The 18,192-nt window shown below is 41.3% G+C and overlaps 1 protein-coding gene across 2 annotated transcripts in view; it reads left to right on the top strand.

The window, feature by feature from the left end:
- Window positions 1–7,609, top strand: part of LOC148034367 (M28 Zn-peptidase nicastrin) — a 93,766-nt gene extending 86,157 nt beyond the window's left edge. Inside the window, exons 14-15 of one of the 2 annotated variants that reach the window (XR_015691063.1) lie at window positions 6,925–7,014; window positions 7,119–7,159. Coding sequence is in view for 1 of the 2 variants with exons in the window: in XM_087679311.1 (XP_087535437.1) it covers window positions 6,925–7,014; window positions 7,119–7,181 (153 nt within the window). In the remaining variant the exon portion in view is untranslated. Of the gene's footprint in view, window positions 1–6,924; window positions 7,015–7,118 lie in introns of both variants that reach the window. The other variant, XM_087679311.1, reaches the window with a different exon arrangement.
- Window positions 7,610–18,192: the final 10,583 nt, after the last annotated feature.

Here is an 18,192-nt window from a genome sequence, read left to right as displayed (position 1 = left end):
AATTGAATCTCAAAGTCCATCTGTGCTATTGTTGATCCATTTTGTGGTGATTAGACTAATGAGTTCATGTGGTGCCATAGTATTGGTCGTCCAAACTCCACTAGTATCCCAAAATTTTAGGCTTCTTAAATATGTCTTTGTTTGATAAACCAACACTCTACTTCTCATCTAAAGGATGCATGTTGCACCTACTATATTCAAAGGTATTCCTTGCATGGTATAGCCTTTCGTTAAAGTTGGAAGATGTCCTAGGGCTTATTGGCACGGAGGTGTCTTGGTCAAAGTTCTATGTACAGACATGTTGTGGAAGTCATCTGTAACGTGCCTGCCTATCGGCTGTCCAAGCACGTTACAGTTGATATCAAAGCGAAACTTCGTAATGATATGGGATTGATTAATGTATGGTTCGTAGATATATAACCTAAATGGTATAGTTGATTGTCAGGCACCTTCTACATCCACGAATGTTGATATGCAAGAGAAGAAATTCCTTCTCAAGCAAATTAAGGCACCCGAGTTTGATGGAGAAGAGTTAGACGTCATAGCAAAGGCGAAGACATGGATTGAGTTGATGGATGACTATTTCTCTGCTTCGGGAACTGTCTCCATGAATCAAGCAATGATAGCCAAACTTAAGCTAGATGGCCAAGCTCGGTTACGATGGAAGCAATGGTGCAAAGATCAAGGTATTTTTGAAGCCGCTGTCACTTGGGCTCAGCTGAAAGATGCTGTACGCGGACGATACGTTCTGCCAACCTACTAGACTTTGAAGATGAATGAATTCTTCAAGCTCAAGGAGTTGGAATTAACCTTGAAAGCTTACTACTCAAAGTTGGTAACCCTACTAAAATATGCGCCACCTATGGATATTGCACAACAAGTATCCAAGTTTTGCCATGGTTTGAACACTCATTTGAACCACCGTCTTGAAGCAATGTGTCCAATAGACTTGCAAGATGCATTACTTCGAGCAAATCCAATCATCCAAGAACTTAAATTGGGCAATTGTAGTAAAGATGATTCTTGAGATCAGGACAAGAGATGCCACTTGTGTGGAGAGATAGGGCACATCAGTAGGAGATGTCCCTACCGTCAATGCTTCCATTGTAATGAGCTAGGTCACATCCAAGCAGACTGCCGTGATCTAAGTCAAGAAGACATTGAGTCTCTAAGAAAACGAAGCTACACAGGTGCAGTCTATGGATATATAGAGGAGTCAGATGAAGACAAAGACCTAGAACCTACAACACTTTAGGATGATTAGAAATCCTAGAAATTTTATCGACATGAAATACAACTTGTATTGTAATAAACTTTACTCTTGTAACTATAGTGAACTTGAGTAATATGAGTTACATCTATTTTGAGCCTAGAACTTGTAAATGATTAGAGATACTCTGGCTAGGAATGACAGTATTAACTTGCAATGAATTCTTCTTAAGTCGTTCCTTCTCAACTAATATAGATTGGGTCTTACCAGAATATCGAAGCTTGGAAGTATTCTTTAGTATTATAAGCAAAGCCGATTGTTCATGGAGCTCAGTCCCGAACTAAGAAGAGGACAATCTTGGAACATAGTTTGCGAGATAAAGGACCACTGCAATCTGCTAAAAGGATGTTAGGACAATTTGGTCTAAAGAAGAAAATCCTACCAAGGATAACCAAGAATCTTGTGACCAAAAGTGATAAAGTTCCGCGATGTTTCTATTGCAAGGAGTTAGGTCATTTCAAAAGGGAATGTCCAAAGCACCCTAAACACCGATGCTCCGAGTGCCACAACATTGGACATACCCATGTCAACTGTCCCAACAGGACTCAAAGAGAACTTGAACTTACAAATTTTACAAGCTCTAGTGATTCAGAATATACCAAGTACTTAGGAAAAACCTAGAAGATATTCATGAGATGTAACTACAATAAATTTTCTCTTGTAATTAAGACTCAGATATATCAAATACAATAGGTTGTTGTTTCAAAAGACCGCATGCTGCATGCCTATGAGTGATCAAAATAACGCAACGAAAGTGTGGTGGTCCCATAACCCACAGGTTTCAAAATGAAACCCCCGGTTTCTCTTGAGATGAGGACATCTCGATTTCTCTAAGGGGAGGAGGATGTAATATTTTTACGCAATAAAAGTTAGTTGGTTAGTTTGAAAGTTAGTTAGTCAATTAATAAGTTAGTAAGATTACTAACTAAAGACTAACTAAGATAAACACTAACAAACATTAATAACTAACAATTTTTATTTAATTAAAAATATTTTATTAAAAAAAACGTGTCGTAAATCCGATATTTTTCTCGGATTAACAAGAACCATAGTCACTTTTCACGGAAGTTACAATGTGAACGAGAGTTATGAGCCATATTAATCATTAATGTCAATGTGTATAATATGGATGGTCCAAAGATATTAGATTTTTGGGCAAAAAACTAATATCTTTTAGATATTATCCTAAAAAGATAGAATTGGATGTCATTTAAAAGAAAAGACAAGTGATGTCTTAGTTAGTTTTGGAGATTTTATAAAAAGAAAAAAGATAAAGAGAGTAATTGGCGAAATTGCGCGTATCACAATCACAATCTACAGGTAGTAGAGAACACTTCGAACAGGGAGAGAAAGGAGTGATTTGAAAGCTTTCCAATCAAGTGTCTTGGGGTTTTACCCCTTTTTTGGAGCTAATGGAATCATCGGATTTATGAGTTAAGCATCAGATCATTGAGTTTTCCAAGAGTTCCTCCACCAAGAACTCTTGTTCTCAGCCTTATCCCCTCTTTTCCAATTCATTATAAATATGAGGCATGGGGAGGCACAAGGGATCATAAGGAGACTCCGAGAGGTTGCGAGAGAGAGATAGAGAGAAGGATACCCCTGAGAGAGAGAGAGAGAGAGAGAGAGAGAGAGAGAGAGAGAGAGAGAGAGAGAGAGTATATAGCTATCTCGAGAGGCTGCAAGGGAGAGAGTTAGCTCAATTCTCTCTATCTCAATCCTCGACTTAGCCATCTTCTCTTACACTCTCTTATCTTGAATCTATTCCACCTTCTTAATCTCTTGAGTCTACTTGCGGACGATGGTCTCTAAGTAAAGAATGTCTCGTGCGGATGGCAATTCTACGACCAACAACGAATCTTCGGGCGAAGGCATCAGTGTCAATCCAACTGTGGTTCCCGTCGTAAGTAATGTATTTCTAAATTGATAGATGCTTGCTTTGATTCTCATATGAGATACATTAGGCTCCTTACTATGATGTACGAGAATAGGTCATGGGAAGGGATAGGGCTCTTCTCACATATTTGAAAGATGGAGTTTGCAAAGTGCATGTATTAAGGGAAGTTAATTGCACTTAGTTGCGTATGGCTTATTTGTTGATAGAGCAATTGGTCAGGGGTTATAAATAGCATAATCGTAAAAAGAATAATATTAAGAATTGTGCATACAAGTATTAAGTAAACTTTGCATAGAATGGCTCTTTGATCCCAAGGGGGAGAGTGAATATGCGATGGAATTATTATCGTGTCTATTCTTGTATTGTTTGGGAAAAATACAACTAGTTTTGTTGGTTGATTGAACAACATCCTGAATGTTTTTTTTCAATCAATTGATTGTTGGATTTGTGATTTGGGTAAATATACCAAGTGATTGTGTTTGATGGTAAAAGCATGGCAAGGGTCAATAATGCCAAGTAGCCATGGGAATTAAAGGAATGTTTCATTGGAAGATGATATTAGGCTGATTACCTTGATCGTGCTTGATTCTTGATTGGATTAATTAAGGAAGGATATTTTGCACCAGTGGATCATCTCCAAGATCGCATCGTGGATTACTCCGAGAGGGCACTACTCGATTCACGGGTCGAAGGTCAAGTGGTGAAAAGGCCAACTACAGAAGTTGTGTCTCACTCTTAGGTTGGTTGGGGTCAGTGGAGCTCTGGACACCCCTTGCCTAGACCGGAACAGAATTGCAGATTGCCGTGAGCCCAACGTCTAGGGTGTTGGAAGATCCTATTCTAGATTAAGGATGAAAGTTTTGGTGCCATGTGATTTGGACCGGGTACTTCTGTTGGACAGAAGGGATACATAATTCTCATGTATGGGCAGGAGACAAAGATTAACTTGAAGATAAGTTAAGGAACTTGTTTGTCAAAAGGATTGCTTGTTTTGTTTTCGTATCTGTGTTGTAAATTACATGAACGAACCCTGTGCCCTAAAATGCTTAATTAATGAAGCTGATGTTAAATGTCGCACATAAATGTGGTAGGACCTAATTAGAAAACTAAAGCTATCAAGGGAAGCGGGTGGACGGAATTCTTGACGGGTCCGTCCTACGGCAGGGTGGTCCCAAAGAATTGGGAGGCTTCTCACAAGGGTTTATCGCCATTCGACTTTAGGTATTGTTAAGTTAGAACTTGATTCATACCGTTTTAGGGGACTGGAATGGGACTATGCCCTACGGGCAGAGAGGTTGAGTGGCGCATCCCTCTCGTTTCTCATTCTCTTTGAACCAAGTGCGGTATGGATCTACTTCGGATTGGGTATCTCTGCGTAAAGTAGGATATCCAAAACCCGATGCTGGAATACTGTTAGGAGATCTTGGCCCTAGGAATCCAAATTTCAGGTCAATCCAAGTGGGTTTGGCCGTGAACGTTCCGTTGCGAGGCAGACTCGGGAAACCCTAGGCGACAAACCCCAAAACATTCCCTGGGAGTGCCGGGCGGCGATGCTTAGATTTGTTTCTTGATGGACTGCTAAAACGTGCTTGGACAGCTTTTAGGTAGGCACGTTACATCATTGGTGTAATGACGTATAAACATTCTCTTTCTAGAATCCATAATGGACTAATTTGTAGCCGCTTTTAAGGGGGGTTTCCCCCACCCTCTGTGGCATCAAGTGACAAAACATGGTAAGAATAGAAGTCTTGCCATCTGGTCACCTCTTGAAGTTGCGAGATGTCCAATAAAAACTAAGTGAGATCCCACAATACCATAGGATGGTACTTGATGGTAATCCAAATAAATATAAGCAGAGGTACAATGTGGCAAAATGCTTTGGTGGAGTTTTGCTCTTGCGAGTATGGATCTAGGTTCCTCTTTTATTTTTTCTAAATTGAACAATCTTGTATCATCATGTGTGGAATGCACACAGTAGAGAACACAAGACTTCGTTGAAGGTGAAGACATGGGCTAATGTAACACCTTACTAGAATCCATCTTACATGCATACCTCAAAAAGAAAAGAACAAAAATCTCAATGGCAGAATGTGATTGATGGAGGGTGCTGCAATTTCCCTGGCAGCTCCCAATAGCACCTGGAGTAAAGATTGTAACAGTGAATAGCACAGTGAACCTTAACAAGCAACCAAAAGCTAACTGTTCCACATGAGTCTTGGCAAAAGCAAAATAAAATGTTACCATAAACTCCATCATTGGCTTACATGTACGACAATGATTTTATGATCGTTGTAGATTCCACTGATAATGACTGTTTGCAGTTGTATTGTATTCAGGAACTCCTCATTGTTTCAAATTTGACCTATTGATAATTGTTTGTACATTGTTTGTGGTTGTATTTGATTAAAGAACTCCTTATCTATTTTACTTAAGGAAGGAGAGTGGTATCTCTTAATTAAAATAAAATGTGGTCCATTGTAATCATGTCCTCATGCAAACCCAGCTCTCATGATAGGCCAGGATAACTTAAGTTCTAACAACAGCACATGCTTTGATACCATGCAAGGGTGCAGTAGAATTATGTAGTGAGAACACAAGTGTGTAAAAACACTAGCAGGTGCGATACAGTGGATGCTGGAGGAGAAGACGATTGCCCAACAATCTCTCTCATGTGGGAGCAGCTGAGGGAGAGTGTCAGAGAGTGGTGTCCTTTGGAATGGATCCTAGTGCAGCAAAACTGCCAATGCTCAATACTGGATGAAGAGGAGAAGATATGGGGCAGCAGGAGACCTAAAATGCAGGAGGTTGACGAGATGCTGACAGCAGCAAAACACAGCAGATATTTTGATGTGTAGCAGTCCAGCACAGCAACGTAGCCATCAGTGTTGATGACTGGGAGAGGGCAGGAGAGGCCAATGTGCAGAATCTGGATGGTGTGATGGGGAGGTAGGCTGCAGGCTGAGATGGAAAAAACACAGCAATCTGTGATGACAACAGCTGCAGAGGGCAATGATTGAGCATACACTGGCTGAGCAGCAACACCTGGACTGATTGGAGCAGGGTGGCCTCTGAAAGAGGAGGGAGAGATGATTATGTTGATAGTGATGATGATAATGACAGCAGGGAGAGGTTGGGGAGCTGGCACTGAAGTGAAATGGAGAGGGATGAGAGTGTTAATGATGATGATTCCATCATATAGAAAATTTTGAGCCCTTGTCCTACTGAAGTTCTAGAAAATCATTTTCAATGGAATAAGTTTTTTTGAGATCTTAGGAGTCATAAAAATGCCAGAAAAATGTGAGGAATTCATGGCAATTTCAACATCCATCGACATTTAGCTCCCTTGTTCCTGGGCCATTTTGGCCATGGTCCCACTAGGGCAAGTCCCTTATCTTTGACATGGATCCACACCACATACAGGCTGTCTGTTATATCTTAGCTTCTCCCAAGTACACACTTTGCATTCTTGCTCATCAGCTTCATGTCTCTTCTTTAAACCTCTATTTCTACTGCTGCTCATTGCAGTTCTAACTTCACTCTTGTTGCATGTTCAGTTTTGCGACTACTTATGTTAGGACAATGATGAATCTTGAGTGCATTTCAACTAAATGTGATTTTGAAGATATTTTGCAGTACAGTTGCCAGTTGGTGTGTGTCTTCTCCTAAAACAAATATCTTAATGGTATAGTCAATAGCTTCACATGCTTCTGCTGTCAATGCTAATAAGCTGACTTGGGCATCTCCATTGGCTATGCAGGTGGCTAGCGTAACTTTTGACTTGGTTATCATGGTTGCAGTTCTAGCATATCTCTTCTTCCTATTTGTTTTATTAGTTGTAACAACAAAGGTACAAGCTTCTGTATCTTTCACTTGCCAACTGGTGATTTCTTTATAGAGTGATGAGTGAGGTTGTGGTTTTATTCCTCATATGTTATTTTTTCTCCTTTGCAGAGCTTTGATGATCTGATTGTAATTTTCCGGCGCCCCCCTTCTAAGAAGGTCAAAGTAGTCTAGGCTTGCAGTATCATCAGGCAAAGCAGTGCTAGAATTTGAAGGACAGCCCAAATTTTTAATTTGAAGGGCTATACTGAACTTCAATTTCTTTGTGAAGAGATTGGAAGGGTACACTCTGCTTTTCCTCCCGAGTATATCCTTATTTTGAAGGCTACATTTATTTCTACCTTTCTTGTGAAGGATAAACCCCTGTTTGAAGGGTTATTGCAATCTTCAGATTTGAGGACGTTCCTAGTACTTTCCTGTCTCCTGTACAATTTTGTAGCTGATGCAGAGTGAGTGAGCATAGGGATCCAAGGCATAGACAGTTAGGATTGATTCGAACTTTGTATATGCTGGATACTTAAAACATTAGAATTGCAGGGTTGGTCACTTGAATGTGATAATGTACCACTGCATAAAGGAGAACGTTTCTGTCTTCATATTTGCTACTGGACTCTTAGTGCTTGCTTTTTTGGTCTCTAATTTTTTATTTGATATGCTAAGACGGTTGGTTACAGTTACACGTCTCTACTTGTGCTCGTGTGTACATCCACACAACTAGGTGCAAAACCAGTCTGATCAGAGATCTGCAATGCTTTGGTAGTTTGGTAACTTCCTACCATTGGCAATTGAAAGAGCAGCAGCGACACAAGTACTCAGAATGTCATTGATCCGTTATAGCATTGGATACAAGTACAAAGAACTTGTGGCTCTTCTACAAAATATAGCCTGGCATATGTTTTGTAATGTATGTTGTGAAGTGAGCACCATGAACGTCTTTGATTAGAGAATGGCTTGCTTCCTAGTTAACTTTCTGGAGTGACTTTTGACAATTTGGATTGCTTGAGAAGCAATGGTATAGTGATATCCTCTGAATGCCAAATTGGCTAGAGATAAAAATGATGAATACAGTTCATCCATTGTACAGCTTATTATGTAGAAGAAAGAAAAATGGCAATGCCATTAACATGGAAGGGCACTAGGTTCTCTTGCGTTTGATCTAATGTCACAGTTGTATGGATTGCTTGTTGAGATGTTTTATGCCCTTGAGGAGGATTGCTTGATTCTCTAATAAAATCACATGGGACTTGGGGAAATGGGTCCCCCTAGCTGAAAGGGGGGGGGGGGGTGGGGGGTGGGGGGCGGGGGGGAGCGGTTAGCAAGTATTTATTGGACTTGTATATAACAAACGCAATGCGAGGTCTAGAACAATGAATATTGATCTCTAGTGCTCCTTGGAATGTAGAGTCCAAAATATTTTTGGCCAAGGAAATCAACAGGGTCATTGTCCGTTTCCTTGTATGGCGTGCTATCCATGTTTATATTGTCCTTTCATGCTTGTGTAGAGTAGTAAGTCAGTATAAGGAGGTTCACATCTAACTTATCTCACATCTCACTCTAGATGAGACACAGAGACATGTAGCATAGTGTGATTTTGAAACCATCTTAGGAATTTGGAGATGGTCCCTTGTAAACAACAATCTTTATGCGAGCTGCAATGATGAGATTTATGACTTCTCAACGTTTATGCTTGTGATGTATATTTGAGGGTTTGATTAAGCTCAATGCAATTGGGTGCAAGGTAGAGTGGGTCCAAATTGTACTATCATGATGGTGCATCCATTTGGTAGGCATGGTCCCTTTATCATGTCCTAAATTTGAATACTTACAACTTGCACGCTTTAAACAACATGATTGCTTGATTGTTTCCTTGCTTTATAATCTTCCATGGTACCATTCAAAGGAACCTTTTTGTTCCTATATCGGCCTTAGTTTAGTCTATAGCATGTTTGACGCTCAACATGCTTAGTGGTCTTCATTATCTAGTCTCTCTTTTTTTATTTTCTTATGCCACTAGTCAACCTCCTAAAGATGCACGAAATACAATATTTATTTGCAATGTAGCTTTTATTAACTAATGTAATGATAGTGCTTGTCATACCTGCCTCATGTTAATTGCCTTTTGTATTTCCTCTTGGACGTTGATTGTCATTTATTTGACTTCATTTTCAATCTTTTCATTAGGTATTGAGCCTTGATTATTATTTGTTTGATTTCATGGACTATCTTCCTATTAGCTATTCCTTTGATTTGATTTTCAATAATCTTATTAGCTATAGCCCCACCATTGCGAGCATCCTTGTAGCATTGCCGAGCACACATTTAGTGAGTTGTTCAAAACCATGTTTTTAGCTTCCAAGCTAAACAAGCATGCAAATTTGCCAAGGAGATGGTAGAGGGAGAGGGAGACAATGTTGTATGTAAATTTGAGCAAGTTTAGGGTCTTAGAGCCCTTGTGGATCATGCCAATTGCAACCCCATACATGGGTTGGTGCACCCTTGACCTCCCTTTCCTGATGTTGAGGGACCATGAGACGTATTACTACATAGAGTATGATATACACAAAAGGGTTTATATGCATGCCGCATAGTAACATAGAGGTTTTTATGTGGTGAGTACTACCAAGTAATAGTATAGAGGAACCGATTGTGAAGGCGGTTGATAATGTGATAGCTTACTAATTGGTAGGCTTGCGAATGAAATCTAGAGGTTATTGAATGGACACTAAAATTAGTCCTTTTGGTCTTTCGAACATTTCTTATGCACCAAGTAATGTAGGGGCTAACTATAGGCCTTAAATTTGACACAAGATTAGCCTTCATTAAAAATTTATGATTTCTTCTGTTTAGGTAGGCATCAAATGACATTCTAACTCTAATTTGAAGATTTCAAATGATTATGTTAAGAATTAGTTAAAAGTACTTAATCAATACTAGGCGTTCCATGCCAAGCTTGCACACTAGTGCTTCACATAGTTGTCACAATGCTTAATCAATACTAGGGGGAATGAAAATGCTTTCTCGTTTGCAGTACTTACCATCCCTTGATTATGCATGTTTTGATTCATGTGAGCATTGTCTTTATGGCAGCCATACTAGGTCTACACATAAGAAGTCTTGTAGGGTACGCATGAGTGAGCCCTTGGCATTGGTACATTCGGATGTCTGTGGGCCCATGCCTTGTTAGTCTATGGGTGGTGCAAAGTATTTTGTTACATTCATAGATGATTTTTCACGGAAAGTTTGGGCTTATCCCATTAAGCTGAAATCCGATGTCTTGGCTGTGTTTTAGAGATGGCTTGCATTGGTTGAGAACCAGTCTGGGTATAGGCTAAAATGCCTAAGAATAGATAACGGGGGTGAGTATGTCTCACGTGCTTTTGAGCAGTTGTGTGATGAGAGGGATATTAAGCATTAGTTGACCACCCCCTACACCCCCCTCAGAATGGTTTGGCTGAGCGGATGAATAGAACCATCTAGGAGCGTGTATGCAGTATGCTTGGCCATGCAGGCCTACCACAGAGCTTTTGGGCTGAGGCAGTTAGTACAGCTGTGCATGTCATAAACAGATCACCCTCTAGTGGTTTGGATTTCCAGGTTGCAGAGGAGGTATGGACTGGAAAACCTCCCTCTTATGCGCATCTTCGTGTCTTTGGATGTGAGGCATTTTGCCATGTGCCCACGGACAAGAGAAGTAAGCTGGATCTCAAGAGTGTCAAATGCATTTTCCTTGGTTATGGGGATGCAGGTGAGATGGGTTATCATCTCTGGGATCCGCAGGTGCGGAAAGTCATCCGCAGTTATGTAGTCTTCCATGAAGACAAAATGCATAGGTAGCCTGAGAGAGTTGTTGAGATCCATAGGGTCATATTTCAGGAGGAGCCGAGAGCTCCCGCACGGCTAGTTGGACAATCTACAGCTGTAGTAGATGCTCATGATTAGGGTGTTGGACAGGTAGTTGGGCAGGCAGCAGAGCCTGTCGTGAGATGGTCTACTAGAGACAGACGTCCACCTGATAGATTTCAGCCCTTGATGCATTATGTCTTGGTTACAGATGCAGGAGAGCCTTTCACCTATGATGAGGCTAAGCGCAGGGGTGACAGTCACTCCTGGGAGAGGGCTATGCAGTCTGAGATAGACTTCCTGGATAAGAATGACACTTGGGATTTGGTTTCCTTGCCTATGGGCAAGAAGGCTTTGCCATGCAAGTGGGTGTACAAGCTAAAAAGTACCCTTGGACACCCCAAGCCGGCATACAAGGCTAGATTGGTAGCAAAGGGTTTTAAGCAGGAGCATGGTGTGGACTTTGACGAGATCTTTTCTCCTGTAGTTAAGATGACCACCCTGCGCTTAGTCTTGGCTTTGGTTGCTCAGCTTGACTTGGATTTATACCAGATGGATATCAAGACGGCTTTCTTACATGGGGACTTGCATGATGAGATTTATATGGAGCAGCCTAAGGGCTTTGCAGAACGTGGCAGGCAGCACCTAGTGTGCAAAGTGAAGAAAAGTCTTTATGGCTTGAAACAGCCACCTAGGGAGTGGTATCATAAATTTGATGCCTTTATGCAGTCACATGGCTACAGCCGGAGTGCTATTGATCCGTGTCTTTACACGAAGAAAGCTCGTGATGGTTCTTTATTGATTTCGGTACTCTATGTGGATGATATGCTAATAGGAGGGAAAGCTCATGATGAGCTAGATGCTCTTAAGGCTCAGCTCAAGAGAAGAGCTTTGAGATGAAAGATCTGGGACATGCCACTCACATACTTGGTATGCGTGTTAGATGCGACAGGTATCAGGGACTCCTCTACTTGTCACAGAAGGGGTACATTCATAAAGTCCTTGAGCGCTTCCACATGCAAGACGTAAAGACTATTGGCTGTCCATTGTCTTCTTATGTGAAGGTCTCACAAGCTGATTGTCCGCAGACAGATGAGCAGAGGGCCGAGATGGCCAATATTCGCTATGCATCCACAGTGGGCAGTCTTATGTATGCCATGATAGCTACTTGTCCTGATATTGCCTTTGGAGTTGGTGTTGTGGCATGCTATATGGCTACACCTGGCAAGAAGCATTGGGATGCCGTAAAGGGTATCATGAGGTACCTTAAGGGCACTGCAGATATGTGCATATGCTATGGCAGCCAGGATATAGGAGTCGTGGGGTACACTGACTCTGATTATGCGGGCCATGCAGATAGTAGGAAGTCCAGTTCCGGCTATGTATTCACCTATGTTAGAGGTGCTGTTTCTTGTATGTCCAGAGTGCAGAAATGCACAATCCTTTCTACTACAGAGGCCGAGTATGTTGCAGCCACTGAGGCTTGCAAGGAGGCCATTTGGTTGGGTCGTTTAGTTGTTGACCTTGGTATTGATGCTATCCCTACACTGCATTCGGATTCTATGAGTGCTATTCAGTTAGCCAAGAATCCAGTCTTCCATGCGAAGACGAAACACATTGAGGTGAGGTATCACTTTATAGGTGGGGTCGTTGAGGACAATTCTGTTGATCTTTCCAAGATCTCGACTGACTAGAATCCTGCAGATCTACTCACGAAAAGCCTCTCTACAGAGCGCTTTGCCTTCCTCAGGAGATTGATGGGTGTGGGATGAGATGACGTCTTTCCTCATCCTGTTGTACATGTGTACATGTTGTACTGTCTTTTTTTTCTTTTTCTTTTCACTCCTCACTAGGGTAGATTCGCCTTTAAGTGGGAGGTTATTGGAGGTAAAGGCGCCTCTGCCTAGCCGCCCGTGTATTACTACACTAACAGTCACCGCCCCTGCACATTGCAGGTGGCGAGCACTCGTCACCGTCACTTTATTCTTTATTCTTTTAGTGACAGTTTGAATAAACCGGTCACACATTGTGACTGTTGGAGTTCCCATTTCTAGTCTCTCCCTTTCATGCTATTGCTCTCTCGCCATAGCTGTCGAGTTCAACCTTCGATCCGTCGCTCCCTTTCATTATAGTCCACATCTTCTCTTTGTACTCCACGTAGTACCCAGGTGTTTTGATACACACACACACACACACACACACACACACACACACACACACACACACACACACACACACACACACACTCACTCACTCACTCACTCACTCTCTCTCTATCTATTCATCTTTTCTCAAGCACCAACAATTTGTGCACTCTAGCTCTCTTTTCTCAAGGTCCCACTAGCATTTGACCTATTATAGTTTCTCTCAGCCTTTGATGCATCGAAGTCTCTCTTAATCTCCGTCCCTTGTCAAAGCTATAGAGCAACTTGTTTGGCACTTGTTTCATTATTTTTATTTTTTCTATTTTTCTTTTTCTTTCCAATCTACATATTCTCCCCCCTTTTACATAGATTTGTTCACATAGAAGGATTGAGCAGTTTTTATATCTCCCCTCTTACCTCCCCTTAGGTGCAAGGGTGGCATGTAGGGGTGATAGTTAGGCCTAAGTTCCTACCATAACAGTGAGATAAACCTAAAGACTTTCTTAATGGTCTTGGCATCATTGCCTAAGACAAATAGAGATTTGAGCTCATGGGAGTACTTACATCAATGAGTACTTTCTCAATGGTCTTGGCATAATTGCCTAAGACAAATAGAGATCTGTCACTTGCAAAAGTTCTTATGGCACTTGGCAGAATTAGAGGGAAAGCTAGAGAAGTGGCTACAACCAATAAAAAGATTGAAGATGAAGTCAAGGAAATAATGATAAGCGTACAACAAGAACTACAAAATGAAATTGAAACAAAAAAGGAGTAGATCAACAAGTACAAGATAAAGAGGGCATGTCACACACCATGTTTTTAGTATTTTAGTAGTTAATGAAGCTCTAATATAAAAGAAGATTGCATTTCCTGCACATATATGAGGTCTCCGTGAGGCATGGCATGAAGAAACACAAGAGGAACTAGCTGATGAAGATTGTGAAGAAAGCTCAGAGTCATATAGCCTAGAGACCACCAAATTGTGGCCAACATTGGAAGAAAAAGGGTTCAAGTGGATGGTACCACGACGGCTCATCAAATAAGGTAATAGTCAACTATGTAGTTGGGAAATACGGAAGATAAAGTTGATTTATCAAAGCAATCAAAATGTTTAAGGGAAGCAAACTATGGATAATATATGAACTTACACTAGTAGAACCCAAAGCTCAACAATGTGAATCCATGTTCCCTTTCCATGATCATATCCTATATTCAATTAAAAAAGAGAAAGAGAAAAATAGAGAGTATGTGTGTTTACAATTGGGTGGGGGAGATGGTAAAAAATAAATATAATTCCCACTCACCCTTTAGGAAAAAGTCACCTCTATTTTTTGAGTACTAAACTTGTTCTCCTTGTGCCACATAGCCCCGGCAAAATGAGCTAGATGACCGTCTGGATCTCCCACAACGCGATGGTGGATTTCCTATTGTGATGGGCGAGGTAGAAGGCCTCATGGGCGAGCTTCTAAAAAATGCCATTGATGAAGGAGTTCCTGATGCCCATGGCCTTGAAAGAGATGTTGGTGTCCGGGTGCACCTGCTTCAGTCCTCCCCCCTCTTGGCCTTCTTCTTCTTCTTTTCTACTGCTGCTACTACATCTTCTTCTCATGAGGGGCTGGGGGAGTAGAATTCACAGGGCCATGATAGGGAGCGAAACCCTCGTGCTGTTGCGTCGGCTTCTCTCTCTCTCTCTCTCTCTCTCTCTCTCTCTCTCTCTCTCTCTCTCTCTCTCTCTCTCTCTCTCTCTCTCTCTCTCTCTCTCTTTTCTTCATCTTCTTATTCTTGTAATCTTCAGTGCCCAATAGCACACTTGGAGCTTTGGCCATGTGGGGAGCCAAAACAGGGAAACATCTTCTTATTTCTGTTTCTTTGTAGTTATTGTCCTTCTTTGGTTGCTTTCTTGCTCTGCATCTTCCATGTTAGAACCCAAGCCCTATCCTTTTATAGATAACACCTAAAATGCTTGGTTACGATGGGGGGAATCTACTGGCCATGGTGGTATTGTAGTATATTTGGCTCCATCTTCCCTTGTTGCTCTCTGCACAAAGTGAAAGAGAGGCATTCAAACTGAAATTGAAAAGAGCCCTATCTCTTTCATTCGTCCAATTGACAAGGTTATGTTTTGGGATTTAGAGAGGAGACAACCAATTTTTTGGTAGGGCACTTCATGAGAGAGAGTCTTTTTGGAGGGGGCAATGCCAAAGAGGAGAAGAGAGGCATAGGAGGGATAAATGAATGGTTCCTCTTTATTGTGAGTAGCCAAGGGGTAGATCGTCGATTAGTGGATGTAGCTTTCCATTTGGGGGGGTGTTTGCAGGGCCTTTGACAGAGAGAAATCATCATGTTTGCCCTTTTTTTTTGTTTTTGGGCTCTTGCAAAGAAATAAGAGGACATTTGGTGGTTAGATAACTTGTATGTTCCTCCTATTTTAGGTGTTGGGTGCACTGAACTTTGTTCTGGGTGCTCCTGATGATGAGGAGAGGATTTCATCACAAAATCTTGGTGAGACTCCCAAATTTAGTAGAACGCCTCAGACTTGACAAAAGTGAGTGTGATTTTGGGGGTCTTCATTTTTGCACTCTTCTAATCGATTGCTTCTTCTTCCACTTGATCGTTTCTTGCCCTTTTCTTTGGGCATCGCATCGCCTTCATATATCCTCAATCTTAATTGTGTAACCCAATTCTTCTCTCCATCAATATATGGAGACTAACTCTGTCTATATTTTCCCTCAGCCCTACCTTGCCATTGACACGATTACAGAAGGTATCCTCAAATTTTTCTTTGTTTCGTGTGAAATTTTCCCATGAAGGGGGTTTTGTCCTTCAGGTTGTTGAGATTAGCTTCTTCCTTGGCTGTGCACCAAAATGATAGCAACACTGCCACGAATAGAAACAACCACAAGATCGAGGAAAAAGCACACAAAATCTATGTGTATGGCTCTGCCATTGACCTCAAAAATTGAAAAGAAACTATAAATCTCTCTTAATAATAAATAATTCTGTCATCTTCATCATCTTCATCCATAGCTTCAGCCATTATGCAAGAGCAAAAGGGAAAAAAGAAATTTCTGCACAAAAGACAGAGGAGAGAGGGGAGAGAACAATTTTTTGGCATCACCCAAAAAGGGAGAATATGCAATTGGAGAAGAGAGAGGGAAGGGAAAGAGGTACATAACCACTTGTGCACTCCACCCCACCTCTTCCCCAAAAAGCACACCCGTTTGTATTTTATTATTTCTTTGAAACTTTGATACATATGATATTATAAGATCTTTGGCCTTTAATTTTGAGTATTCTACCCTTTACAAATGCATGCATGTAACACTTTTGTGTATACCATTTATTTATGATGGATGTGGATGTGACCCCCTCATATCTCTATCTCTTTTTGGTAATTTTGTAACAACTTAGTATTATTCTCTTGACAAAAAATAAAATTATGATGCATGCTTGGATTCTTTTCTGCTTTGTTTTTATGCTTCTTTTGGGTATCATCATATTCCTCTCACACTGAAATGTGAAGCGTCCTCGCGAACCTTGTCAAAGAAGAGCCATTGTCTAACACAAATCACATACAAAATTGTTAGTAAAACAACTTTGATCATAAGGCCTAGCCATGGTAGGGTATGGGGACTCTAAATCCATGACCACCAGAGTAAGGGAACTCCTACCTATGTCACACTCCCACACTGAAAAAACTTTACTAGTCTTCAAAGGATAGGTAATCTTCAATAAGGGATCATAAGAACAATTTCTCCATCCCACAATGGAGGAAAAAGAATGGCTCCCTCTGGCACGTAGCTCCAAAGGCACTTGATGTTTTGCTAGCATTTTTAGCTATGATGATAAAATTGTTTTAGCTAGTTATCCCCTTGGAAAAGGATTTGCATTGTGATTGCTAGTGAAAGGTATCACAAGGGTGTGTTTTAGAATTTTAGAAGATGTGCCTAGGTTTGATGTTTTTAGCTTTTTGTTTCTTTGATAATGTTATGTCTCAACTTAGATTTTTGTCATTATTTGTTCTTTAAAAGGGCACTGAGGGTTGGGTATGTGGACATAAGAAAGAGAAGAGGGGTGAAGCCGTGTTGGCAAAATGGTGAGGGTAAATATATGAGGCCCATGGGAGGGTTTGTTAAGGAGAAGGCAAGGCTAAGGCCACACAAAGCTTTCATTGTGTTATATAAGTAAAAGTAGAGCATGGGAATGAGATGATGACAAGCAGACTATACTCTCTCTCTCTCTCTCTCTCTAGGGTGAATATGATCCTATGCTCTTTATCTGATCTCTCCCTTCTGCTCAGAAAACCCTAATTGTGTGTCATTTGTTCACTTACTACCTTCTGCCCCACTCTGTGACCTCTTCCCTTCTCTCAGAAAATTTAGTTCACATCAGATAGGTAGAAATGGAGTCAACCCAGTCTCTCCCTCTCTACTTGTCTCTCTTTGTGTGCATGGTAGACCATATCCACCAAAAATTAACCATGCAGATTAGAGCGCTTAGGCAACATGCTTCTTTTAAATTGTCTTCTTCTTTTTCCTCCTTCTCTTCTTGGTACGACTGGGAGGCTCTTCCCTTAGTTTCTTTTGGTTCTTCGTCTTCTTCTTATTCCCTGTTTATGTGTGATTTCAGGCCCTCATGAAGTTGGTGATGGCCTTGGTGCCCTCAGACACGGTGTGCTTGGAAAGCTCCCCATCAGAATGAGGCAGACGGCCATTTGGATCTCCCACAACACGATGGTGGATTTCCTATTGTGATGGGCGAGGTGGAAGGCCTCATGGGCGAGCTTCTAAAAAATGCCATTGATGAAGGAGTTCCTGATGCCCATGGCCTTGAAAGAGATGTTGGTGTCTGGGTGCACCTGCTTCAGTCCTCCCCCCTCTTGGCCTTCTTCTTCTTCTTTTCTACTGCTGCTACTACATCTTCTTCTCATGAGGGGCTGGGGGAGTAGAATTCACAGGGCCATGATAGGGAGCGAAACCCTCGTGCTGTTGCGTCGGCTTCTCTCTCTCTCTCTCTCTCTCTCTCTCTCTCTCACTTTTCTTCATCTTCTTATTCTTGTAATCTTCAGTGCCCAATAGCACACTTGGAGCTTTGGCCATGTGGGGAGCCAAAACAGGGAAACATCTTCTTATTTTTGTTTCTCTGTAGTTATTGTCCTTCTTTGGTTTCTTTCTTCCTCTGCATCTTACATGTTAGAACCC

Source organism: Lygodium microphyllum, chromosome 6, assembly GCF_053477565.2.
Source record: "Lygodium microphyllum isolate KBCC chromosome 6, Lygodium_microphyllum_v1.1.10, whole genome shotgun sequence".
In the NCBI taxonomy this organism is placed as follows: Eukaryota; Viridiplantae; Streptophyta; class Polypodiopsida; order Schizaeales; family Lygodiaceae; genus Lygodium; species Lygodium microphyllum.
This window is presented reverse-complemented; position numbering and strand designations above follow the sequence as displayed.